The sequence below is a fragment of the Cheilinus undulatus genome, linkage group 21 (genome assembly GCF_018320785.1).
Source record: "Cheilinus undulatus linkage group 21, ASM1832078v1, whole genome shotgun sequence".
NCBI lineage: Eukaryota > Metazoa > Chordata > Actinopteri > Labriformes > Labridae > Cheilinus > Cheilinus undulatus.
This window is the reverse complement of record NC_054885.1, coordinates 3,964,595-3,991,438: the sequence shown is the minus strand read 5'-3', so window position 1 is coordinate 3,991,438 and position 26,844 is coordinate 3,964,595. Positions and strand designations below refer to the sequence as shown.

The window sequence follows — 26,844 nt, the reverse complement described above, 5'->3', positions numbered from 1 at the left end:
GTAAATCAGTCTAACAGAGAGAGGGAGTGAGTGTTTGTGAGTGTATTAAAGAGAGAGAAAGAGAGAGACTCCGTCCCTCATGCCCATGGTTGATGTGGCACTCACTCGGTGCATTTATCCCAACCTCCGCCTCCACTCGATTGGTCACGCCTTAGCTTAGCGGTGCATATGGGGGCAAAATGGCTGCTTCCACCTCCCTGTAGACCCAAACAATAGCAGAAGGAGAAAACTGTCTGGCCCGAGCTGCCGGGAGTCCGATGCACTGCGGTTGCGGAGCGGTGAGTACGGCGCGCTGCGTGCCCTCAGATCACACGGCGGGCGGCGTGGCTCTGCGCGCTCTCACGCTGCATCTTCTTCCTCATTGTAGGCAGACTACAGCCATTAAAAACTCTTAAATACTGTATGAGGGGCATGAATGCAGGTAGCTCATGTCATGCATGTCAGAGCTCATAAAGCGGGTCACTGGTTCTGTTTGTGCCGTTTCCGTGTGCCACGCTTGGATCGATACTAATGATTAATCCGCTTTAGTGGAATAGTAGCGATAGTTGGAGTCTCCGGTTGATGTCTGAGGGGTTTTTATTGTGCTTGTCTGGGATGACGTCCAGTATTTCAGTGCTGCAGGATCTCTAAAATTACCTACAGTTGCCCAATCCTCGCCATTTTACTTAGCTTTGATTTTTGATAGAGGACACGCTGTGCTTTCAAGTGCGCGCATTTCTGCGTGTTTGGAGGCAAAAACAGGAGCGAAAATGCTCCTGAAAACACGCTAACTTTACAGACAGAGAGCAGAGATAGTCTGTAATCTTATTACAACTTATCCGGATCAACCAAGTCATCGAAGTATCACTTTTACTCCGAAGAGTCGGCTCGGTCAGGGTTCCTCCTCCTGGATGGACTAAAGTCAACTTGCTGCTTTCTTGCCTTTGTCTGAAGCCAATCAAAGTGCTGATTTGTGCATTGTCTGCTCTATAATAGATGGTGTTATAACGCTGCGCTTCGAGGTGTCACATCTCCGCTCTTTTACAGTCAGGAGATGAAGTGACAAGCGCAGAGCCGCCCACCAGACAAAAAGCATTGTCTGTCTCCACGTCTCTTTGATTTACCGATTTGTCGCAGAAAATGGCACTTTTGTCCCAGGAATGCCTGACTGCAGGGAGCTCAGACTGCCATGTTTGTTTCACACACCAGGCAATTATCACTTTTCTTTGACAGGCATCATCGCTGCATTATTTTTATCTGCATTTCCTCACAGAGGAGGTTCAAAAATGCTCTTATTAAAAGCAGAGATGGATTTAAGCTCAGTGTATTTTCTGCTTCTTTTATTTTAACTCTGACCCTCCTCCAGAATAAGGTTGTTTAAATTGAACACACCTCATGATTTTAGGGTTGTCATGATATTAAATTGCCATGTTTTCAAGATTATTATCTTATTTCAATACTTTAGTAATCACACTAATCCTGTTAATTTTTGCTTTAAACTGCTAGTTATGAGCAGGAGAACAACAACAATGAGTATATATTAATATTAAAGGCCCCTGGGCAGTGAGGCCCCTCATTTTTTCTGTTTTGACTCTTTGAATCACTCTTTGCAAGAGTATCTGGATGCAGCTTAGGACAGTGATCATCAACTGGCGGTCCGGGGACCACATGCGGCTCGCCACATCTTCCAATGCGGCCCCAAGAAGATTTTTAAAATCAGTAAGGCCGGCCGCACACTACAGGATTTTAAGCCCGATTTGGGGCAAGATTTGCCTCCCCCGACGATCGTGGGCGCGTATCCCGAGAGGAGCCTTCATGCAAACGACTGTTTGTCTGAGGTGTCTGCATGTGTGTGGTGTCAACACGATTCTTTTACTGCTCCAAATCGCGTCGTAGCCTCCAAAATCCCGAATCGTAAATATCAGATTCTAGGTCATAGTGCCGCTGACGGAGTACCCACAACAACCAATGAGAGGGCGCAGACAGGGTAGCGTCAAAGCCAGATCATACGTACTTTCACCGCTCACAACCATGAACACAACTTTAACTTAATTTCAGCCACGATTTCATCCTGAGTCTTTCCCTTGTATTATGAGTTTTGCTTCACCTTTAACGCATGCCAGGACAGCCTGTTGTGGAGAGACAGCAAGACATCCGTGTTTTGTTTTGTTTTTTCCTGAAGTCATGTGATCACACGAGGCCATAGGCAGGTCGGCAGGTGTGTGGTCTCCGGTGATCTGACAGTCTGGCTGAGTCGTCTAGTGTGTGCGTTCAGAGGATTAAAGATGAAAAATCTTTGGAAATTATCCTGAAGTCTGTGGTCTCCCACGGTTTTAAAATCATTTCAGATTTTAAAAATCCTGTAGTGTGTGGCCGGCCTAAATGTGCAGAGGAAAAATATGTGGTGGTATTTGGCGTATTAGTTAAAAAATACCAAAAGCCTTTAAATGTCGGCTTAATGTTTGATCCATTTTACACCAGTAATAATCAGTGAATATGATGCATGATAAGAACATACTCATGAATTTGTTCTTGAGTCAAGCGGCATGCCAACTCTCCACTTTATGTACTTTGAGAGTTTTATTTTTCCTGCCAGAGAGCCACCTCAGTAGACTGATTTCCTGTTTCCCCACCAATCATAGCACAACATTTTAGCATCAAACCCAGAGATGCTAGGCAAAAAAAGAACATTTTTGAAGGAAAAAAACAACTTAATAATAATGTTAACTGGGCCAAAATATTTACTTAAATTTAGTTTTTGGGACGTCCGACCCCTTCAGTGTCTTCTAAGTAAAAACTGGCCCTTGTACAAATGTAGTGACCTATGGCCGAGGACCTCCACTTCACACCCGAAGTCGGGCGATCGCCACCATATCTTGTATTCTAATAGCAGAAGTCACTTGAACTGAACGTCTTCTTCGTTGGTTACTCCGTGTGTCGCTGCCATATTACTAGAGGCAAGTCTGCCACATAAGGAAATACAAGTAGATGAAAAATACATGAGTGTTCAGATTAACAAGCACAGAGATAACATTACATAAATAATGAATCGATCCAAATCCATGAATCACCGAGCAAAGACATAATATGCAACAGGAGATTGGCTACCTGGCCGGACGTCGATGACGCTGCCATATTGCTAGAGGCAGGTCCGTTACATAATGCAATACAAGCAGACAAGGAATGTGCAAGTGTTCAGAATAAAAAGCTCAAACGATCATATTAAATTGCTTTAAATGAATTATTTCTAATCAATGATGCATACTGAAATAATAACTGACAGTGAAACTTAAAAGCAGAATCTGATTTCTTGTATTTTGTCAGTTAAATGAGAAGATGTACTCCATGATTTAAAATAAAATTATTTTATATGTAATGTAGTTTCATAGATGTATAGATATTTTTTATTGTATTGGACGAGATATGGCGGCACCAGTCTGTATGAAGTGGTCCTCAGCTGCATCCTGGTCCCCCTCACTCTGTGCCAAGTTCAGTGTGCTAATAGGTCACCATTAGACCACAATTATAAGTAATGGAGAATTAACCTCCACTGAAAGAACTAGGGATACACAGTATTGGATTCCTGCTACCATCCTAAGTTTTCTCTATTATGGCTGGAGTCTTCATTTACATCAGTGGTTCTCAACTGGTGGGTCAGGACCCAAAAGTGGGCCGCGGAGCTGTCTCCAGTGGGTCGTGAAAGTGTGCCTATTTGGACAAACATCCATACATTTCAGTTTACTCAGTTTTCCTGTGATAATGGGTACATTTTTGTCCTTTCAAAGGACTTCAACTGATTTATCTCCTTTTCTTGAGTTACCAAAACTGGTTTTCCCAAAATAATGAGGTTATTTCTTGTAAAATTACCCAAATTTCCCTGCAATCTTGGTCAGTTAAAGAAAACATAATGCAAGCATGCATGCCCTTCTGTAACAATGTGCTTTTAAAACATTTGTCTCTGTTTAGTCATATTTATTTGCATCCAAGGTCCAAACTGCAACATATTTTAATGAATTAATTGAAGTTTTTAAATTTAAGTTTGAGTCTCAAATTCTCACGAGGTTTTGGTGGTGGGTCCTGATGCCCAACCAGTTGAGAATCCCTGGTCTAGATTATTTTGATTTGCATAGATTTGCAGTCATATGATCCCGATGTTGCACGAATGCTTCATGGGGGCAGGAAGTGGGGGAGTGAATGAGAATGGAGGAACTTTACAGCTCTCAATGGACCTGTACGCTGCTATTATCATCAGAAAATGTCTAAATATATTGAGGAAAATTGCTACACTTTGTAAAAAAATGATTTTCTAAAAGCGATTTACCTGCAAGGAGGCAAACAATATTACTCATTCCTACAGAGCTTCTATTGTTGTCTAGCTAGATGAAGGGAGACAAGAGTCCATGGGGCTCTTTAATGGGAACTACTGCTAGCTAGCTAGAATAAAGAATGTTTTTATTTTCACATTTTAAATGCTAAGCATAGTTGTAAACAGTTCAAACATGGCCTTTTTAGTAGAGTTTCTCTATGCAGAAATAACTGCTTGCCCCCCACCTACAGTTCTTCACTTCTGTGTGACGTCATCTGCTAAGAAACTATTGAAATCACGAAAGTAAACTCTGTTTGAGCCCTGCTCGAAACAAGCTGTTTCTGTGTTTGTGGCTTTAAATGTTACTGAGCTGTCTGACTCCACCCCTTTCAGGAAACGGATGTGGCTCTCCTGATCTTCCTCTCAGCTGGCAGCTGAGAGGAGGATCAGGAGAGGTGGGCGGGACTTTCTTCCAAGTGGGGAGGGCCAACTTAACCTAGGGGCGGGGCTAACTTCCCACATGACATCATGAGGGGAAAATCTGAGAACAGTTTGGATGGATTTGTCTGATTCTTGTGGGGATTTTGGACAGGCCGGTGGCACATTTTTGTAAGAAAAGCCTGAAAATGTGATTTTTGCACAATATGTGACCTTAAACTACCAACCACTAAAATAACTCAGATTCATTTTAAGTACTGAAGTGTTGAACACTTTGCTGTTTTTCTTGCATTCTGTCTGAAAATGATGAGGTCTTATTGATTTTAACCACAGTAACAGGAATCAATATCTTTTACTTGTGTCGTACTGAAGTTCAAAGCTTGCTATCGTGAATTCATTGAAATGTATTCCATGCATTTGTTTAGTTTAGACGGTGTGAAGGAGTTTGCCTGCAATTTCTGGTAATTAAAATTTAAAAAATGATCCATATTGGATTCCAAAAACTTCTGTTTTGTTGTCTTGGCATCAGAAATGATATTGATATTGTTTGACTTTTACTAGTATTGAATCAAACTTTTTAACGGTGTATCATGACGACCCTACTCAGAAAGTCCAGAAACTTAAATCTGATGTACTGTCATAGCATCTTAATTAACAACTTGATGTATAATTTATAATGTCTCTGTTCTGTTGTAGGTGAGGAGGACGGTACAGCTGAAGACGAGCAGGATGGTGTGAGCCCGGGGAAAGCAGCGCTGTGCAGCGTGGACTCAGACAGCCCCTCTCCTGGGGAGGATGCAGACTCTAAGGGTGAGAGGAAGAACGTGGGAGTGCTGACCCCCCGAGTGTTGACAAGGGATTGGATTTGTCACAGCAGAGCCTTATCGTAGCTGTCAGTGGGGAGAATTGTTGAAAAATAAAAGCCACCTGAGGGCGGTGATGAGGCGTGGTGACACACATCAGAGAGGGACGCTCCCCTGGGGAAAGGTAGACCAACGTGTTTGGGAGTTGATGAGAGCTCGTCCGACGCTGCGATGGCGTTGATGCAGATTGGGTGAAGACAGGAGGCTAAGTGAGGTGAAATGTCCTCTGGGAGATGTGCAGCCACCTGCTGTCGCTTTTAAAACTTTGGCACTTGGCTCAATTAGAAAGAAAAGGCAAGAGCAGTACATGTAAGGGGAATGTTGGCAGTAGAATCACGTTTAAGGCCGTGCCACGTTAAAACCTCTCTGTAGATGGATAGAAGCAGTGACGGCTGCAGCACCATCTTTTGTGCTAGATGTTTTTTTTTTCTTAAACAGATTTAAAGTGGCACTAAAATAATCCACATTCTCGTGTTTTTGTAGTCCACAGCTTGAAGTGTGAGGTGTGTGGAGCTCGGTTTGAGACCAAGCGAGGACTGTCTATCCACGCCCGCTACCACCTTCGCCGGCTTGGCATTGGTGTTTCAGAGAACAGCGGAGCCGCCATCACCCTTCTCCACCAGATCGCCAAGGAGCAAAACATCAAGAACCGAAGCAGCCCGGTATCTGTGCCTCTGTCAGCCAAGAACTCCTCCCCGACTGCTTCACAGAAAGATGAGGTGTTAGACGACATGGACGTGGACGAGAAGCCCATCCCCCTTTCCATCCTGGCCAAAGCCGCCAAGTCTGCGCCCCCTTCTTCCTCGTCCACGCCAACGTCTTCTCCAGGTGCCTCTCCGGCCCCGCCTCACTCTGGGTCACCTCCCTCGGTGGTGAGGAAAGCCCCCATTTCCTCTCTGCTCCCCGTGTCTTCCCCCTTGCGCTCTCCGGAGCACAAGGCTGGGGGAATGAAAAGTTTGACCGCCAGTCTCTCTTCGTCCATCACGACCAAGCCACTCTGGGCCCCGGAGGACGACGATGCTCCTCTCAATCTCAGTAAGTGTCCACATCTGCATCCATGCATAGGGATTTTGATTATGCCAGGTTTGATCTTTGATACGATTCAGGTAAAAGTTCTGTATTGATACCTGTTTGATACCACAGCAAGGAAACTAGACATTGTTGTCTTATTTCTTGTTTAATGAACAAAAACTGCAGAACAAAGTTCTGCAGATTGTCTTAAATCTACAGGAACACTGTCAGTGTAGTATAACAAGTACTGAAGAGGCTATTTTGCATAGTGTGTCTTGAGATTTTGCATAGTGCATGCGTTAAAAAAGCTTCTGCTAACTTGTATAAAAACCTGCATTGTTCATCGTTCATGTGAGCCTCATTTTGCTAGTTCCTCCTCTGTCCACAGCTCTGGACGTCGACCCAAACAAAGACATCGTGTGCCAGCTGTGCGGTGCCTGGTTTGAGACTCGTAAAGGTTTATCCAGCCACGCCCGAGCCCACCTGCGGCACTTCGGCGTGGAGTACTCTGAATCCAAGGGCTCTCCCATCGACCTCCTGCACCAGCTCATGGACAGCGATGACTTCAAGCACAAAGCGGGATCGCTGCCGCTTGATGACCACACAGAACCACACGGCCTCACCTCCACCCTCTCCTCCCCGAAGCACTCCTCCCTGCTGAACCTCTCCTCCTCTTCCTCCACCTCTTCCTCCCTCCTCTATAAGGTGACCACGGCGGGGGGTGGGTCCACATCCAAAGCTACCTCTTCCTCTGCCTCGGCGTTACTGGGCCCACCCGCCAAGCGTCCCAAATCTTCCTCCATGAGGGTCTTCCGCCTGAGCAACGGGGAGCTCATGGCCCTGCCACACAGTGAGTACTGATTAGAACCAATAGTGTTGTAGTGCATGAGAAATATAGTAAATAAAGTTAGTTTTTCTGCAGTAATTAGACCCTAAACACTTAATTTGCAAAGATTTCTAGTTTATAAAGATACTTTATACCAGTGGTTCTGAACTGATTTAAAGTCAGGACCCAACACAGCCTCTTTAGAGATGAATCGCAACCCAAACTTCTTAAAATTTTCCAATCAAGTCTTTCTAATCAAACCAAGGGGACAATGTGGGCACAACAAAGAGATTTGGACGCCTCTACAACCAGTAGGAAATGTCTTTGTGACTCACTTTTGGGTCTGGACCCACCAGTTGAGAGCATAAGGCTCTTGAAAAACAATATTTATCTCTAAAACCTTTATTTAATGAAAGCCAAACACAAAAAAATGACTTTTTTGATGTCTAAGTGTCAAAATATTTCCAAACTTTGGAACCAAGTTTATTGTGACATTTGTCTTTGCATATTCATTTGCAGCATCTGCTTCTTGTAACTGACAAAAATACAAAAGATCCAAAAATAGCTGCAATTGGCAGGTTGTGGTTGCCAGCCATTAAAGTTGCAAACAGCAGCGACTGGGATTCACAACTCTCAAAGTCGAAAAACATTACTTTCTGGGGATCTAATTCTGTCTTAAGTGAGAGTGAGAACAACCAAACATGCATTTCAATAATAGCACACTCAGAGTTATGCCAATTGTCTTCTGTTCATCAGATTTGAGTGCATTGTGATGTGCCTGTTTAAAGTCCCTGTGAAGTGATTAAAAAAAATCTTTATTTCAGGTTTGTTTTATGAAAGGCTCTGTGATCTGAACCACCGGGCCAAATTTCAGTCAGGAGAAACATCTCTGAGTTTGTAAAATTAAGCTTTAAAATAATTTAAAACAAGGTGGTAAATCTGCGGTAAATGGTGTGGGCGTGTCTGTTGGAGGAGCTGAAGCCACGCCCACTAAGGAGAAACGCTGTCCTCAGAGCTCAGCTCCGGAGCAGAGGCAGAAATCAGGGATTAGATTTACTGTTTTCTGGCACAGTTCTCTCTGTTATGATATTTTTTGATGACCTGTAGGCCACCGCAGCTGATAGATTTGGGAAATTTACCTCACAATGAACAAAAACACAGCATTTAGCAGGCTGTTATCTTTTAATAAAGGCAGTGACATCAGCTAACAACGACTGTACTAAGATGAGCTGCTCTGTGATTTTTATATCGTTAAAGCCCGAGTGGGGCGGGGTCATCCCCCATCAAGACTGGTGATGTCATGGGTCACTGTAATTGCCCTGCTCAAATTAAACCCAGCCAGGAAAGAGGTAAACACCTTTCTAAATAAAAAATTCAGTCACACAGTGTTTTCATATGTTTGCAGATACCGTATTCCAACATATCTAGTGTGTTAAGACACAAAGTTTGGATTTCACTCTACAGGGACTTTAAAAGACTATTTAAGTCAGGCACATGCTAAAAGATCTTGAAAATCTTATGCAATTTTGAAAATGTGAGAGCCCATACATGATGAGTTTATAACAGTTTGAACAGTTTTGTTTTTAGAGTGTGTGGTATGCAAGACCAACACAGCCCACACTAACAGATTATTTCACAAACAGCCAGCCAATGCGCTCAACACAGGAAACCTCACTTGGTCAAATGCCACTTTTGAGTAAGTGAGCTAAACGTGGTCAACTGTTAACCTCCCGCTACTAGAGATGCCTCTGGGTAGCTGGTTAAACTGGGATGTTAAATCTTTTAAGAGCCCGTTAAACTTTTTATCTCCAATTTTTGAAATCCAGGCCTGAAACCCCACTCAAATGAAGCCCCCCCCACAACTAGTAGCAACTGTAGCTTCAGCTAGAGCCACTTCCTTCCTGTCAGAGCTTTCCACTGCCCCCCTGCCAGACGTAAACATGAGAGACTTAACAATAACCGGGTCATAGGACTAGACTGTATAGCGATGATTTGGACAAGAAAATGGGTGTAAAGTTATATGTGGGCTGTTGAGGTTTATACTGATGTACAACTACTCAACTGAAGTGATGAGTAACCACATTAAAGGGACGTTTCGGTATTTTTGAAGTTGGTTCATATGAGGGACTTGGCATCAGCAGTGGCACTAGCCTTCAGAGCAATACCCCTTTAAGAAGAACTCACTGGCTGTGCTGACAGGGAAGCTAGTCTATACAGTATAACAGAGGGGTACAGTTTGTCCGCTTAATTTTGCGAGTTTTAAGTAAAAATGGGGCATGAAGCAACTTTGGCTCAAACATACGCTCTATTTAAAAAAAGTTCTGTTGAAGCCTGCATGGCCAAGCAGCACAGCTGATCAGGAAATTACAATTTGCTGTGGTGGAAGAACACATAGTCAAATGATGCATTGAGAAATAATGCCACACAAAAGCTTTCTAGGTGAAAATTTAAACACTTAAAACACATTAAAAACACATTAAACACAAGATTTTTTGATAAAGGATAGATTTGAGCCAATGTTGTTTCTTAGCCCATTTTTACTTAAAACTCTAAATACCACAGAGAACCTGTACCCATCTGTTACACTGTACAGACTAGCTTACTGTCGGTACGACTAGCAAGTCCTTCTTAAAGGGGCAACGCTCACTAAAATCACTGAAGACTGAAGTCAAAGGTAAGATTAAATTCAAATTCATGAATTTAATATGTCAAAATATGACTTGAAAATTAAAAGTGTGAATTTATTGGTCAAAATATGAGATAAAAGTCAAAATTATGATTTGAAAAGGTCAAAATATGATGTAAAAAGTTAAAACAACAACTTTAGGTCCTAATTGTGAGAGGCAAATTAGAAAATACAAAATGAAAACAGAATTTTTTTTTTTTTTACCACATTCCTGACTTTTATCAAATTATTTTTGCTCTTGACTCAGGACAGGAAATCTGCAGACCTCATACTGGTGGGCCAGTTAAAATAAAAATATATGATCTGGTGGGCCGTTTATAACTGTGCCAGGGGCCGGATTTGGTCCCTGGGCCTGGAGTTTGACAACCCCGATCTAACCGTTTGGACTCATATTTCTTATGAAGGGAAAATGAGGGATTTCCAGTTGCGCTGCCAGGTTTCATGTTTCTAGCACAATCAATCAGTCACAATCTGTTTTCAACAGAAAAGTTACAATACAACTAAAAAACTTGCATAAGACCAGTACAGTTCTACCCTGTTTGGAGCTTGAGCTCTGATAAAACAAAGTCTGAATAGCAAAAGAAAAATACCCATAATATGGTCCTTTGTCATTCTTTAATGCAGGAAAAAACAACAACGTAGCTCGAAATAGATAGTAAAATTGCAAAAATTAGCCTGAATTCTATATATATAAAAAAAATCTTCTGTAATGATAAAATTTTACTTGAGTATCTTGAAAAGACTAATAAGTTTACTTACTTAAAACATCTCAACGTGTATTTTTGCATTAAGATCTTAAAACAAGATGTTTTTCAGGCCTGTCAGATAAGTCTGGCTTTTCAAACATGTACCAAAATATTTTTGTGCAGAAATCAGAGAAGGAGACTTGCTAAGATAAGGTTTGAGTTTTGCAGTGAACTTGCAACAAACATGTTTGTCTGGGAAAACGGTGCCCGTTATCAGATCACTTCCTGCTGTTAATGACGGTGATTTATGTAGTTTTATTCGAGCCAAAAACAACGCTTTCAAATTCTCGCAGTTTTTTGCAACACAGCAGAATCAATCAGTCAATACATGAATAATAAAGCCTTTTTAATAATGAAGAAGATGATGCTCAGTTTTTGGAGTGTTTCCATGTGAATGAAGGGAAACTGAATGGAACCAGCGAAAAACCTGAGACAGATCTGAACATTTGATTCAAAAATCTTAATCAGATGATAGGAGGTCTTAATCAGAATTGAGAGAACCTCTCTTTAGCTCTGGAGGGAATTAAGACACTAAAAGCGTTTCTGCTTTTCCTGTTTATCATTTGCTTTATTTGCCTTTAACTCTGATCTCGTAGATGAACCTCCAAAGGAAATCGGCTGTGAGTTCTGTGGCGAGTACTTCGAGAACCGTAAAGGCCTCTCCAGCCACGCCCGCTCCCACCTCCGTCAGATGGGCATCACCGAGTGGTCCGTCAACGGCTCTCCCATCGACACCCTGAGGGAAATCATCACCAGACGGGGTCTGCCTTGTGCTCTTCCTCTAAAACCTCTAAAAACTCCTCCTCCGTCCTCCCCCGGACCTCCTCGCTCCCCTCTGTCAGCCTCCTCTTCCCCCTCTGCCTCCCTCCTTGGTCGTCTACCCTTCGCCTTCGCACGCCCTTCCAGTCCTCCTCCTTCCGCCGCTTCTAAATCCAGCTCAGCCCCGCCGGCGGCGTCCAGCGGACTGATCCTGAAGCTGAAGCCCGAGCCGGTGCAGTTGGAGGTCACGGCGCCCGGAGCTGTGGGGAAGTCTGCAGGACTCACCAGTGAACCCCTCGGCTGGAGCAACTCTGACAGCGTGTTCCCTCTTAACCTGGGTCAGTCCAACTGTTTGTCAGGGATTTTCAATATTTTATGTATTTGAGAGTAAGGGGGAAGGATCAGTTTCTACAGGTTCAGTTTAGATAACTTAAGTTGAGATTAGTAGAGATAGATTAAGAGTGAGATATGACAAGTTAAATATAGTTAAGGTAAATTTAGATAAGGTAGGATAAGGTGTTTTTTTTTCATACAGAACTTCACTCTTCGTTCTTTCTGCAGCCATGTCCAACGACGTGGAGCCGACTCGGGACATCCGCTGCGAGTTCTGTGGCGAGTACTTCGAGAACCGTAAAGGCCTCTCAAGCCACGCCCGCTCCCACCTCCGTCAGATGGGCATCACCGAGTGGTCCGTCAACGGCTCGCCCATCGACACCCTGAGAGAGGTTATGCACAAGAGAAGGGCCGGCCCCTCCTCCGTCTCGGACCAGGGGGTGAAGAAGGAGTCGAGCCAGGGAGCGAACAGTCCTCCGTGGGAGACCACGGCGAGCTTCAGCAGCTCTGAGGGTCACAGCGTTTCAGCCTTCCAGTCCTCCAAATACAGAAAATCTCCTCTGAGTTTGTTACAGTCGGGGTCTCGACTCCACAAACAGGGTCTGACGTCTGTTAGCGCATCTGGAGGGAAGTTCTTCTCCAGGATGTCGACGCTGGGAAAACGGCCGCTGTCAGAGGAGAGCCAATCAGCAGGGACCGGCCAGTCTCCGACACATCAGCTGAAGACTTTCTCACCTGTGCCGCATGACTACTCCTACAAGAGGAAACCCTCCCCGGATAAACCCGGACACCAGGGTGAGTCCTGAGAGCTTGTTTTTATTCTTTCAAGGTTTTTTTTTTTTACAATAAACCAGGAAATGAAAGGAAATGTAGAAGAATGTTCTTTTGCAGCATTTACACTAGGGATGCTAACAGTAACGGTCCTTGGTAGTCTGCATCAGAATCACTAATGAACCTAAGACTTACTGTTTTTTAGTGCAGACCCTCAACCCCTGTCAAATACTCTTTACTAAACTAGAATGCAGCCTCCCACCACTGTAGCTACCATAGGATGTGCACCAATGATCTCAAGGGTGGCCCAGGACTCGTCTTTTTGATGTTGTCAAAATTATATTTGCTTCACCTAAATTTTCTGTTGGAATCTTATCAATAGAATTTTAAAAATCTGTAATTTTGACAGATATGTATGGGTTATTTTGCATGGGATCTCAAGGGGCTCTACTTTTGCTAAATATATGCTTGGGGGGGGCTCCAAGATCTCTTTTTAGATGAGCAGAGCTCCATTTGACAGTTAACTCAGTGTTTCCGTGACTTAAGACAAGCTTGCTAAACCAGTAATATTTTTGATTAACCAAATTTGATATTGTTTGTCTTGGAACGTCTGTCATAAACACCACAGTCTCTATGAAATGCGTTAAAGCAGTGATACTCAATGTGTGGCTCATTTGTGATATTCAGGGCTCTTTTTGGCCTTAATTTGAAACATTATTCCCCTAGAAAACCTTAAAAGGGGAAATTTTACCTCAGAAATTCTCCATTGCAAGTAACAGTTTGTTTCCCACACTTACACAGTAGGCTTTAATTGTCAACCTTTAATTTTTTTCTGTATATTTCTATTGCCCTTATTTGCAAATTTTTGCCACTTTTATTCAATTTTTACTGCTTTCAGCCCATTTTTGACATTTTTATCCAGCTTTTTGATATTTTTTTGCCCACTTTTTGCCCATTTGAGCCGTGTTTTCCAATTAAGTGCCACTAAGAGCCACTCTTCCATGCTTTTTGCCCATTTTTCACGCCTTTTTTCTGCTTTTTGCCCAATTTAGTGACTTTTCACTCATTTTTTTGCAATGTTTTTCCACTTTTGGACCATTTTTACCACCCGTAACTCTTTTTTTTTGCCACTTTCTGCCCTCTTTCGCCACCTTTTTCCAGTGTTTGCCGCTTTAAGCCCTTTTTTCCACTGCTTTTTGTCACTTTTCTCCCCTTTTTGACACTTTTATCCTGCTTTTTGCAATTTTTTGCCCCTTTTTGCCACTTCTCTCCCATTCAAGCTGCCTTTTGCAAATAAATGCTACTTTTTGCCCATTTTCCCAACCTTTTATCTTTTTGCCCATTTAAGCCAATTTTAGCTCATTATTTGGTCACTTCCCACCCATTTTCTCCACCTTTTTTCTGATTTTTAACCATTTTAGTCACTTTTCACTAATTTTTCTCCATGTTTTTGCCACTTTTGGACCATTTTTGTTACCTGTCACTCATTTTTTTTTACCACTTTCTGCCCTTTTTTGACACCTTTTTCCAGTGTTTGCTGCTTTAAGGCCATTTTTGCCACTGACTTGTGTCACTTTTTCTCCCCTTTTTGACACTTCTCACCCATTTAAGCTGCCTTTTGCTATTAAATACCATTTTTTTGTCCATTTCCCCCACCTTTTTTTCTGATTTTTGCCCATTTAAGTCACTTTTCACTCATTTTGCAATGTTTTTGCCACTTTTTACTCATCATTGGGTCACTTTCCACCCAGAACTAATTTTGAGTGGTTGAAAACATTCTGGTATTTAGATCAAGATTCCTCACTAAGGAGGTGTAGTGTTCAAAAAAGCTTTAAAGTGTGTGTTTTATCAGTAGCATTGGTGCTAGCATCCTGGCTAACAGTTCCCTCATTTTGGAGCTGAAAAGTGTATCAAACTGTTATTTGGTTCTGATGTGAAAAGTATTTACTTGTGCCAATTTTTAACCACTTTTCCCACACACTATTATTTTCCACTTATTATCAATACTGTATTATGTGGACTCATTTTTGCCTCTTTTTTTTTACCAACTTTTGCCACTTTACACCTATTTTGCCAAATTTTAACCTGTTTTTGTCACTATTTCCCATCATTTTTTGCTACTTGTAACCCATTTTTGTTCATTTTAAACCTTTTCAACATATTTTTCTGCCCATTTTTTCCATTTCTAAGCCAATTCTTGACATTTTACACCAACTGTTGCCTCTGTTGACCCATCTTTACCACTTTTTTTTGCCCATTTTGCTTATTTTTCTGCCTCAGCCAATGATTATTTTCCAGTGTTAACCATTTTTTCCCCACTTTTAAATCCCATTTCACTGAATTTCCCACCTATTTCTGCTACTTTTTAATCCCTTTTTACCACTCTCTATGCCTGTTTTTGATGCTCTAACCAATTTTTGCTTATTTTTTTGCCACTTTTATCTAATTTTTGCCACTTCTAATATATTTCTGCTACCTTTATTTATCCAATTTCGCCACCTTTGCACCAATTTGAGCCATTTTTACCCATTTTAGCCATTTTTAAACCATTATAATTCTGTTTTTAAGAAAAGGGATTTATATTTATAAGCAAGCTATATACTTAGGCACAAATTAACAAATAAAGATATATATATTGCTATGATAAGAATGGGTATTATTCAGTTTAGATATAAAATATGGATATCACAGCTTAATATGGACCCCCAGTCCCGCTGGGCCCCAGAAACCTCCCCCTTTATCCCACTAATGGACAGCCTTGTCTGCACATGACTGTTCTTGAATATGCATGGCTGTGTTCAAGCACCCTCAGGTACAGTGGTGGTCACCTTTAGTTTGGGGGTCGAGGGCTGAAAAGGTTGCAAACCACTACTTTAGGCTATCCGGCACCCTTCTGCTGTGCATTTATTACTCCTTAAAATGACTTTTCTCTTCTTATCCTCCTCCTCTGTGTTTTCAGATCCCAGCTGTGAGCTGTGCGGCTTCTTCTTCGAGAACCGTAAAGCTCTGGCCAGCCACGCGCGAGCCCACCTGAGGCAGTTCGGTGTGACCGAGTGGTGCGTTAATGGCTCCCCCATCGAGACGCTCAGCGCCTGGATGCGCAGCAGGCCTCAGAAGGTGTTGGAGATGCATCGTAGCTACATGCAGGGCAGCCGCTCCACCCTGAAGAAGGTGAGGAGAGAGAGTAATTGGAGCGAGTGCGATGCTTGGGGTCAGAGCGGCCGCTGTTATTACCCGGCTTTATCTCTGCTCTCTGACACTGCGGCGCTGTCTTTTGTTGCCGGCGCGGAGTTTCCTGAGTGCAGACGGTATAATACAGGATCCTAACACAGTGTGCTGCCTCGCTGACACGCTCACTCTCCTCACACTGTCTTTGAACAGGCGTCATGCTCGCAGATCTAACACGCCTCAGCTGGCGGCTCGACAGACATTTTGTGTCTTGGAAAGCTTCAGACGTGTTGTCTAACAGCTTTGAGCATTACTGTAGATTCGGTGTCTTTACACCCAGCTAAAAATCACTGTGGGGACAGATGCCAGAACAGCTCAGCTATTGACTTGATAGTTGCCATAGTAACCGGGGTGCCTGGCAGCTTATGTTTCATACAAAGATAAATTATGGCGAGCTGTTGATAGACGAAAATGTACTTTTTTTTTTTTTTTCTTTTCTCCCCGCTGAATTACTTTCTGGTGCATTTGCGTCACTGTCACACCTTTTCCCCTGCAGAGGTGTGACACACATACAGAATGAATTTAAACGTCCTTGTAATCATATTGAAAAGGATTTTTTCTCTGAATCTCACTGAGCTGCAGTTATTGTTCTCTGACGTCTGTAACCGAGCAGGAATCAGAGCCCGAATGAACGTATACTCACGCTAGAGACCAACAATGATGCAGCCAATTAGTGGAAAATGAGTCATCTGTCATTTTAAAGACTCATTATTCTATTTTCAATGGAAATTATGATTTATTATTAGACTTTAGTGAGCTTTAACTCAATGTTTTTGGCCTTTGGACTTCTTTTAAGCCATGTTTTTGTCCTTCTACACTTTGAAATTGAATGACCATTACAGAAGCATATATAATTAGTTTTTTGGATATTTGTTTTACATTGATGTAAGTATTCAGAACCTTTCCAGCTACACTGTAAATGTAGCTCAGGCTTCTCCCATTTCTCTGATCTTTGCTGAAATGTTTCTACACATTGACTGGAGTCCACCTGTGCTAAATTAACCTGATGGGACATGATTTTAAAGGCACACACCTCTCTGTAGAAGACCTCACACCTGGCGTGAGGTCGAAGGAGCTGCAGAGACAGGATTGTTGACAGGCACAGATCTGAGGAAGGCTACAGAAACATTTCTGATGCACACTAAAGATGCAACAAATCGTCAGCATTTGTAGACAACAGATGTCATTGTTGATGATTTGTTTGATGCATTTTTTTCCCGCTGAATGCATTTATTGCGTTGTTTTCCAGCGGGGAGATTGATATGCAGTAAGCCATTTCACCTCCTTGCAATATTTGTTTGGAGTTGCATGCAAATCAACGACTGTGACGCGAAACAGCTTTACGGAGGGGGCCGATGCATCATTGCCACATCCCAAAATGTATAAACATCAACAAGCGTTTATGCTCAACACTGCAAATGAAGGTGTTAAACTTCTGCTTCATAGTCCTGACAAAAGTCAGGAAGTACAGCAGAGACTTTGGACCCCTTAACCCTTCCCCTTCACCATTGAAACAGAGAAGTAAGGGGTAGGGGTGAAAACCTTCCCTTAAGAAACGAGCGCCACTTGATCATCATCACACAATGGCTACGTTTACATGAGAGCTTTAATTTCCCTTTAATTCAGAATAAAAATTAAATCCTCTTTAAAAAGATTAAAAATGACCTTGTAAACACCTTATTCCAAATGAAAATTACCATTCCAAATTGAACTTAAATCCAAAGTTAGTGGCTGGTTTATTCTGTTTTTTAATCCAAATTGAATAATTCCTCGATCATGTATACGTTCATTCCGCTTAAGATTTATTCTGGTCGTTCTGCGCACGCTGGTTCCCTTGTCCTGTCGTGATGAGGCACATATTCCGTGCTAGCGGGCACATATTCCAGGATGGCCGCCCAAAGCAAGCGTTGGACTCAAGCCGAGACTATTTATTTATTTATTGGGTGGAAGCAGACGGAGCTTGTTTTCTCCCGGTAGACGTAAATACGTCATGTCCGCCCCCTGTCTATTCAGAATCCTTCACAACCCCCAGACCTTAAGTGGAATTGAATAAAGGCGATTAAACGTGTTTTCCATGTAAACCTCAATTCAGAATTACTATTTCCGTGTTAACGTGAAGGAGAATACTTTAATTCCGAATTATTTAATTCTGAATAAAAAAACATCTTGTAACCGCGGCCATTGTCGATAAACAGTGCTAAATCAGAGGTGACACTAAAGTTTCGACCATCTCGTTCATACTGTGGATCTCTGTGTTCATCTTCTCTATTTATTTACAGTTAATAGCCCTCGTTTACACGTGTAGATACTAAAAATACATTAAACTCCCATCCCTAGTAGCCAAAGATTGAATATATGTGAAAACACAACTGTTATATTTTCCATAAGAATTGTGCTGAAAATATTTACATTTACACTCCTCCTTTGTAGTCTGCTGTGCCATTTTGCAAGTGAACTCAGTGCATGGTGGGAAATTCATCATACCCCTTGCTTTCAAGTGCAGTCCTGAAAAATCTTCATTTCAAGGGCTATGTAGCTCTTAGCCCTTGAATCAAAAGAGAATTGGGACACCCCTTCACCTGACGTGAATGCGCAAAACCAAGGGGAAGGGCTAAGATAAGGGCTAAGGGGTAGAAATGGGATTACAGGGTTGTTGCCAACTGTTAGCTGTAAGCAAGGAGCAGACACAGGAGAAGTTGGGACTTTTATTGTCGCTCTCACAGCTGAAACGGGACATTCATCCTTGTTTATGTAGGTTATGTGTGTGACAGTCGCTCCTCACTCGTCTTCAACTGTTAAAAAATAGAGCTTTGATTCTATAACATAAAGATTATCTGCGATACATGTATAGTGGAGCTTGCTGATCATCTAGCATGACAGCAATGCAAGCATAATTTTGAGTCTTCATGGCATATTACCTGTATAACAGCGATCAAGTAAATGTGGGGAATTCCACCTGACTAGTAACCTTGCAAAGCAGATGTATACGCCTGTTTCCGTGTTTTTCGTGGCGATTCCATCTTGCAAATCTTCCATCCGAACCCTTTTGGGCCCTGTTAGAAAGTGAAAGGACCAATCAGCGTCGAGGGGCAGTACTTTCGGGTGCAGCAGAGTCGTGACGTAAGCAAGCAGCAACAAGAGACCAGTGCAATTATGGCGAAGGACATAAGCATGGATGCTGCTTAAGCGCCACTTTTATCAGAACTTGACGACATTGCTTCATTAAAAGAAGAACAAAGAACAGCAGTGAGTTGTTTTCTTTTCAAAGACGACAAAAGTCGTGTACTGGCATGTCTACAGTCGCCATGGTTCACGTTATGCAACTCTCTATGGAGTTTGTCAGTTGCAGCGCACCTCGGTTTGGGGCTATGACGTCTCGTGTTTTGTTGCTCTGATTGGCCTGTAAAGATGTGACAGACAGAATGTTCATCCAATCAGCCTCCGAGTTTTTTTTTTTTTTTTTTTTTTTTTTTTTTTAATCAAAGGCTCTGCCGTTTCCCAAATGCTGTCTGTGGAAGATGGATGTGTGAAACAAATTGTCATTAGTTGTGACCCTAGAGCACAGTGGCCTCCGTAGGAAAGTACCTAAGTTCCAGAAGGACAACCATCACTGCAGCCCTCCCTTGATCTGGCTTTATTGCAGAGTGGCTCGATAGAAGCCTTCTTTCAGTACAATATACATTAGAAGTTTGAATAAGAGCACCCGATGGACTCTCAGACAGTGAGTAAAAGATTCTCTGGTCTGATGAAACCAAGATTGTTTTACTGTTTGGCCTGAATTCTAAACGTTATGTCTGGAAGAAACCAGGCATGCTCATCCCTGCCCAGTACCATCCCTACAGTGAAGCATGATGGTGGCAGCATCATGCTGTGGGGGTGTTTTGCAGCAGTAAGGACTGGGAGACTGGTCAGGGTTGTGGGAATGTAGCAAAGCACAGATATCCTCATTAAAAACCTGTCCTGCAGCGCTCAGGATCTCAGACATGGCAGAAGATCCCAGCATCCAGGTGTGCAAAGCTTCTTGCATCATATTCAAAGAGGCTTCACAATGTAATTGCAGGGAAAGATGCCTTAATTAAGGACTGAGTAAAGAGTCTGAATGCTTGTTAATGAATTTAAATGACTATAGCATCAGGCTGCAACACAACAAAGATGAAAAAGGTGAAGGAGGTCTGAATACAGAGTAAGTAATGTCCTGTACCTGTTAGTCAGCCTTACCTGGCCTCTAATCATGCAGTTAAATGTTCCCTGTCCCTGGCTGTAAACATTTATTTCTGCTGTAAATGGACGTTTAAATACTGGACCTAACATGGATTATTTGGCTTTTGCAGCAAGACTTTTGCATTGGTTGATAATTTCTCAGAACTGGAGGTTTCATTTTTCCTATCTAAAGTAGTATGCTGCTTTTCAGCAGGACTTCCAGCCCTTAATGTCTCTAAATTTCTGATATTTTTCTCTTGTTGTCATCACAGAAGTCCTCCTCCTCCCATTGGTCCTCCTCATCTTTGGCTGTCGGTCTGGTGCGGCCGCTGAGTCGTGAGGTCAGCCACAGCTCTTCCAAGACGGCCGAGGATGACGCTGATAACAACCTGCAGGGCTCTTCCATCAGATCTGGAGGCAGCAGTCCCAGTCCATCACGGCTCGCCGGTGGCCTCCCGCTGCAGGCACAGGTGGCACGCAGTGAGCTCAACGTCCGCCTGCCCAGAGGTACCCAATCATGCAGCATATGTTTTTATTTAGCATTCAATCTGTTGTGGTTTTAAAATCAAATGTGAAAGGGAGAATATTCCCCTGGTCTAACACGCTCACGCTGTAGTGCAGTGTTACTCAACCCTGCTCAACCAAAGGACAATTGTTGAAAAATACCTTTGCAAGACCAAAAATCTATGTAATGAAAAGTGGAAAAAATGGATTAAAGTGGTAATAAAAATAAGTCAAAGGGGGAAAAATAGTCAAAAAGCGGCAAAAAAGGGTGAAAAGTAGGCATAAAATGTCAAAAACTGGGTGAAAGGTGACAAAAATGGGGAGAAAAAGTGACAAAAAGAGCAGAAAGTGGCAAATTTGGGTGAGAAGTGACAACAAAAGAGTTACAGGTGGCAAAAATGGTCAAAAAGTGTCAAAAACATGACAAAAAAGTGAGTGAAAAGTGACTACAATGGGCAAAATATGGTAGAATGGGCAAAAAGCAGCAAAGATTGGCGAAAAATTAAGTAAAAAGTGGCATTTAATGGCGGAAGACAGCTTAAATGTTTGAAAAGTGGCAGAAATGGGGAAAGAGTTGCAAAAAGTTGCAAAAAAAAGACGTGTCAAAAGTGGGCTTAAAGCATTAAAAATGCATTAAAAGTGGCAAAAAAAAAAAATGGAAAAAAGGGGAAAAAATTTGCAGATAATGTCAATAGAAGTATAGACAAAAAGCCTAGTGTAACAGTGTGGAAAACAGACTGATTAATGTGACTTGCAATTGATAATTTCTGAGGTTATGGTTTCCCTTTTTTAAGGTTTTGTGGGGGAATGATATTTCAAATTAAGACATAAAAGAGCCACAAATCATCACAAAACAGCCACATGAGGCTCCAGAGCCACACGTTGAGTATCCCTGCTGTAGTGTTTTGGTGCAGCTCTACTTTGCACCAACCCTCTCCTTCGCCTCCCTGTCCTCTTTTTCAGGTTTTGAACGTCGGCCGTTGAAGCACCCGTCTCTTTCTGAAGGAACAGAGAGGGACAGCGGCCCCCCGAAGCCTCCACGCACAAGCACCGTCCCCGCCCTGGTGCCCAAACCCCCGTCCTACCCGCTGGTCAAACTGGTGGGGAAGTTCTACACCCTGAAGTGCCGGTGAGTGGAAATATTCACGGCTGCTAACGCTACTAGATGTATCTGTAATAGTTGTTAAAGCCCTGAGCAGAAATCCCCAGCCCCGCCCCCCTGCTGGGTTTACTCCACTTTTAGTTGCTTCTGCTCTATATTGAGAACAGTGACTCATTTGGGATTTTCTGGCAACATGAATGAGGGCTGAAATACAGAAATAACTGCAGAGTGAGAGTACAACAGAGCCTACTGCTCAGTTTAGCATCAACGGTTGGTATTAGAGCTGCACCATAGTAGGAAAACTGTCATCATGCATCTTTTAGAACACCTTTTTTTGCAATGTAAAAAATGCATAGCAAGGGAGTTCAACCCTTAACCTCAAGGACCTCGCTGAGTGAACTTGCATACTCTTCCTGTGCATGCATGGGTTCCCTCAGGGTCCAAAGACATGCTCAGTAGATTACTGATCACTCTAGGTCTGCAGAGCTTAACTTCACCATGCACAGGAGCCACATTGAATATTTTTGCATGTGTCCTTTTCTCCCCTTGGAACAATTTGCTTTGGAAAATGGGAATAATTGTCATTGTTTATTAAAGAATGCTAAACATGATGTACTCCTTCCATCCACTTTGCTCTGCTTATGTGGGATCAGGCTAAGGCTGGCCACACAACATGATTTCAGGCCAGATTTTCCTCTCCCAACGAAAGTGGGGCGTGTCACAAGTCGAGGCTCGTTGCAAAGGATTCTACATTTTTAGAATAATGTTTGGGCCTTTATTTATAGAGGAGGACGGTGGATAGAGTCAGAAATAGGCATGAGAGAGTGGGGGAGAAACATGCAGGAAAGGTGCCACAGGCCAGACCTGAACCCAGGCCACCCGCGTACTTGGGGGGCCTGCATAAACACCCCTAACATGAACCTGCTTTGGTGACTCATGAATGTAAAATAAGTATTTTTTTCTTTGTTTCAGGTTCTGCGAGGTGGAGTTTCACGGCCCGCTGTCGGTGCAAGAGGACTGGATCAGACACCTCCAGCAGCACATCCTCAACATGAACTACAACAAGCCTGCTGCTCCTAAAGAAGCCTCCGCTGGCCCCCCCGCCTCGACCGAAGACGCCCCCGCCCCGGTCCAGGCCTCCACCTCTACCTCCAGCACCGCCTCCACCCCGACCCGCACCTCAGCTCCTAACAGCAGCTCCCCCACGCCTCCTTCCGAGTCTGCTCCGCCTTTCACTGCCACAAAGATTGTAAAGGTCTCTGAGGAGCAGCCCGCCCCGTCTCCGGCTCCACTCCCCCTCCCCGCCCAGACGGTGTGAGCTCAGAGTCGTTCCTCCATCGCGCCTCCTTCAGTTTTTTTTTTTTTCTTTCTCGTCCATCTGTTTCTTTCCTTCGGCCTTCGCAGAGTGTTGTCGAGGAGGAGTGTTTGCCCTCCAAAGAGCCCTCTGAGCACCTTTGAAGCAGCTTTCCAGACTGTTACTAAGTCCCGTTACCATGGGAACCAAGCTCTCCTGGCTTACCTGTGCACCAGGGACAGACGATTGTGGGAAGAGTCCAAGGTTATGAGACGAAAAGAACCAATGATTTGTTGTTTTTTTTGCCTTGTTTCGATTGAATGTCCAGGTGATTGTGGGAACAGTTCACTGGCTGATTCAAGCGTTAATGTAGCCCTTTATCAAACACCCTCCTCCCCATTTTTATTACATTTATGCCCCCTCTCTCCCCTTGTTCCCCCGTTATTTACCCTCCTTAGACCAAAGAGAGTCTGACCACTTCTGTCAGTACACTGGTAGCTGTGGTTTTAGCCTCTCGCACTGCAAAAACTCCAGTCTAAGCAGGCATATCTGTTAACATATCTCATCACTCTTAATCTAAAGCTCACTCACCTGACCAGCCAAGATAAACCCCTTATTTCAAGGAATGAAGAGAAAAAAAAATAAGACCTGAATGCAATTTTCAAATTGCAGGAGATGCAAAGATTAATTTAAAGTACCATTTTACAACCCAAATTCCAAAAAGTTGGGGAGCTGTGTAAAATGTAAAAAAAAACTGAATGCAAATCTCACAAACCCATATTTTATTAACAATATAACGTGATAAAAACTGAGAAATTTTACCATTTCATCCATTTGCTGAAAGGAATAAGATTTGCATTGCTTACTTTTTATTTGCATGCTACACAGCGCCCTAACTTTTTTGGAACTGGGGTGGTGATGTAAGTATTTTGCAGCAGAGACGATGCACATTTGGAACACAGATGTAAGCCAAACTAACTCCAACTACCATGATTCAGTGAAAGGCAACTCCCTCTCCCTTTGTTTTTGCAGAAATTGCAAAGTAACGTACTCATCAGCTGTTTGTACACTTTCAAAAAAATTTTTCTTTTAATTTAAGACGAGAATTATGGTAAAAATGTCGCATTTTGTCACAAATCATCAAAATCAAAGCGTAAGTCAAAATAATCACAACTCAGTGTTTTTTCAGAAATACTTCATGGCAACCAAGGCTTTATTTTTTTCTCCATATGCCTTGAAATAAAACTTCTATCTGGACTCTTTGGGTGAATGTGGCTTATGCTGAGGTCTGACTACACTATGGTGGTGACTTTTGCTGGTCTTAACCACTTGACAGACTAAACAATGGTCCCTGACCATCATGACTTTACAAAAAAATGTTTTTTTATTTTGATTCAAGAAATTCAAAATCTATAGAAGCCCATTTACGCCAAATAAAGGAAAAAATGCACAAGTAAGGTAATTCTTGGAAAAAAATCTAAGTCATAATTGTGAGATTAAAATTGATAACTATGACTTTAAAAAAAAAGTCAAAATTATAAGATAAAAAAGTCATAATTGTTGTATAAAAAGTCAAAATTAGTAGTTTAAAATTATGAGATAAAAAAAGTCATAATTATGAGATAAAAGAGTTGAAATAATGGGATGAACAAATTTAAAATTATTGGGAAAAAATTCGAAGTTATGAGATAAAAAAATTATGGGATTGAAAGTCATAATCCAGAGATAAAAAAGTCGAAATTTTGAGATAAAAAAGTCGAAATTTTGAGATAAAAAAGTCATAATTTTGAGATATAAAAGTCTCTATTTTGAGATTAAAATCCTGAAATTATGAGATTAAAAAAATTGGAAAATTATGAGATAAAAATTATGAGATTAAAAGTCATAATCAAGAGATAAAAAATTCGAAAATTTTGAGATAAAAAAGCTGAAATAATGAGTTTGAAATTATGAGATTAAAAGTCAAAATTATGAGACAATAATGTCATAATTTGAGATTAAAAAAGTCAAAATTATGGGATTAAAAAGTTTAAATTATCAGATAAAGTCATAGTTATGAGTTAAAATTATGCAATTAAAAAGTCATGATTTCAATATCCTTTTTTTTCTATTGCCTCCCTTCCACATTTTTCATTTTTAGGTGGCGGTAATGGGCTTTCATAAAAATCAGTAAACAAACTGAGAAGCAAATCAGGGGAAAAGTCATGCACTTGGTTCTTTCAGGCAGTTCATTAAATTGAGAACCTAAAAATTCTGAATGAAAACCGTTTTTGTTTGTATCTCATTTTTCATTTTCTTGTTTTTAGTTTCCTAGAAATGAACAAATGGGAAACAGTTTAATTTGCCTTATGCCTCTAATGGCAGCGCCACTGATTGATGGAAAAAATCATAAAATAAGAAGATAAAAATCAAACGTTGGATTTCTGTCCAGCATCCTAGTTGTGGCCTTGATAGTCGTTCACTAAAACACTACACCAGATCAAAATAATCCATTTTCACGGCCTCTGCATCCTGAAACCTTTGGCTGTCAGACTGAGCTATTATAATAACAGGTAGTCTGACCCTGGCCTTAGATAAACTATAATTAGACTAGACATTAGAGTTACACACTTGCTAAAATCTGGGTTTCTGCAGTGCATGAAGGTCCTGATTGAGATTAATGACATTTATAATCCTGATAGTCTTCTAGTTGAGACTTAAACGTGTTAACACATAGTGTGATTAATGGGCACTTTTAATGTTGACATAGTCACGGAGCACTTCTGAATCTAACGATGCCTAATCTGATCAATGAAAGGAGCAAGAAGTGGAAGCACACCCAAAAGGGAAATTCCCCCTAGTTCAGTTTTAATAATCAAGTTTTATCCCCAAATATACATTTAGATTGAATGTAGCCTAAAGCACCTAATAACCTTATATTTGCACACAAATTTCCCAAATTATAACGCCAACCATCTCTGAGTCCATCAGTGATCATCTGACCACGATATTCGTCTCCTGAACGATGACCAAACTTTGGGTAGTTTTAGTGTAAATGACTTCCAGAGGAGACTTTCTTTTTTGTGCTTTGTTACCGTCCAATTAGCAACTCAGAAACAAACAGATGCTTCTGCAAATAAACACAGTCATCTCTTGGCTCATAACATCCCCTGGTGTCTCAGTTTAACTGTAAATAGTAAGTTACATTAACGCTTCACTCTGGTTGACTTCAACAGTAAGGACCCGGAAAAGACGTTAATTTTCTTGTGATTTACTTGAAATTTTTTTTTTTTTTCTGAACTAACATTTTCTGGAAACAGATTCTCAAAAAGTAAAAAATTGAAGCCAAATAGAGTCCTTCCTTAAGAGGGGACGCTCTCCCCAGGAATGCTGGCTTTAAGACAACTTTTCCTCTGCAGACAAACAAGTAAAATAATCATAGAGGGCTTTTGGATATTTTATAACTGCCTTTTTAAACTGACCACAAGCTATGCTTAGGACTGTAGAAGTTGACCACTACTCAGAGCTGCAGCACACGGCATTTTTATTACTTTAGAACTGTAAAAAAACAGATAATTATTAGAACTGTACATTCTTTTCCCATTTAACCCCAAGCATGGGTTGACATTTTCCACGCCTACACTACCAGGTAACTCAGTATCTCTCCAGCTCAAAACTTTCAAATGAAGTTTCTCTGCTCTCTCTTTCAGTCAGCTCACAAAAACATCCTCTCATATCCACAGTAAACAGCACATCATCATGACTTGAGCCGAAATAACTATATTATCTTTGTTTTAGCTCGGTGTGGTGTTATTATCC

General features: G+C 41.8%; 1 protein-coding gene across 5 annotated transcripts in view; it reads left to right on the top strand.

Moving 5' to 3' along the window:
- Nucleotides 1-24,881, top strand: part of LOC121529520 (protein Wiz-like) — a 45,681-nt gene extending 20,800 nt beyond the window's left edge. For 4 of the 5 annotated variants that reach the window (XM_041817440.1, XM_041817438.1, XM_041817436.1 and 1 more), the window contains 9 exons: nt 5,420-5,533; nt 6,070-6,621; nt 6,986-7,447; nt 11,452-11,952; nt 12,176-12,742; nt 15,678-15,889; nt 20,419-20,653; nt 21,614-21,779; nt 22,725-24,881. In XM_041817440.1, coding sequence (XP_041673374.1) covers nt 5,420-5,533; nt 6,070-6,621; nt 6,986-7,447; nt 11,452-11,952; nt 12,176-12,742; nt 15,678-15,889; nt 20,419-20,653; nt 21,614-21,779; nt 22,725-23,070 — 3,155 coding nt within the window. In that variant the 3' untranslated portion in view covers nt 23,071-24,881. The remainder of the gene's footprint in view (nt 1-5,419; nt 5,534-6,069; nt 6,622-6,985; nt 7,448-11,451; nt 11,953-12,175; nt 12,743-15,677; nt 15,890-20,418; nt 20,654-21,613; nt 21,780-22,724) is intronic. The other variant, XM_041817441.1, reaches the window with a different exon arrangement.
- The last annotated feature ends 1,963 nt before the right edge of the window (nt 24,882-26,844 follow it).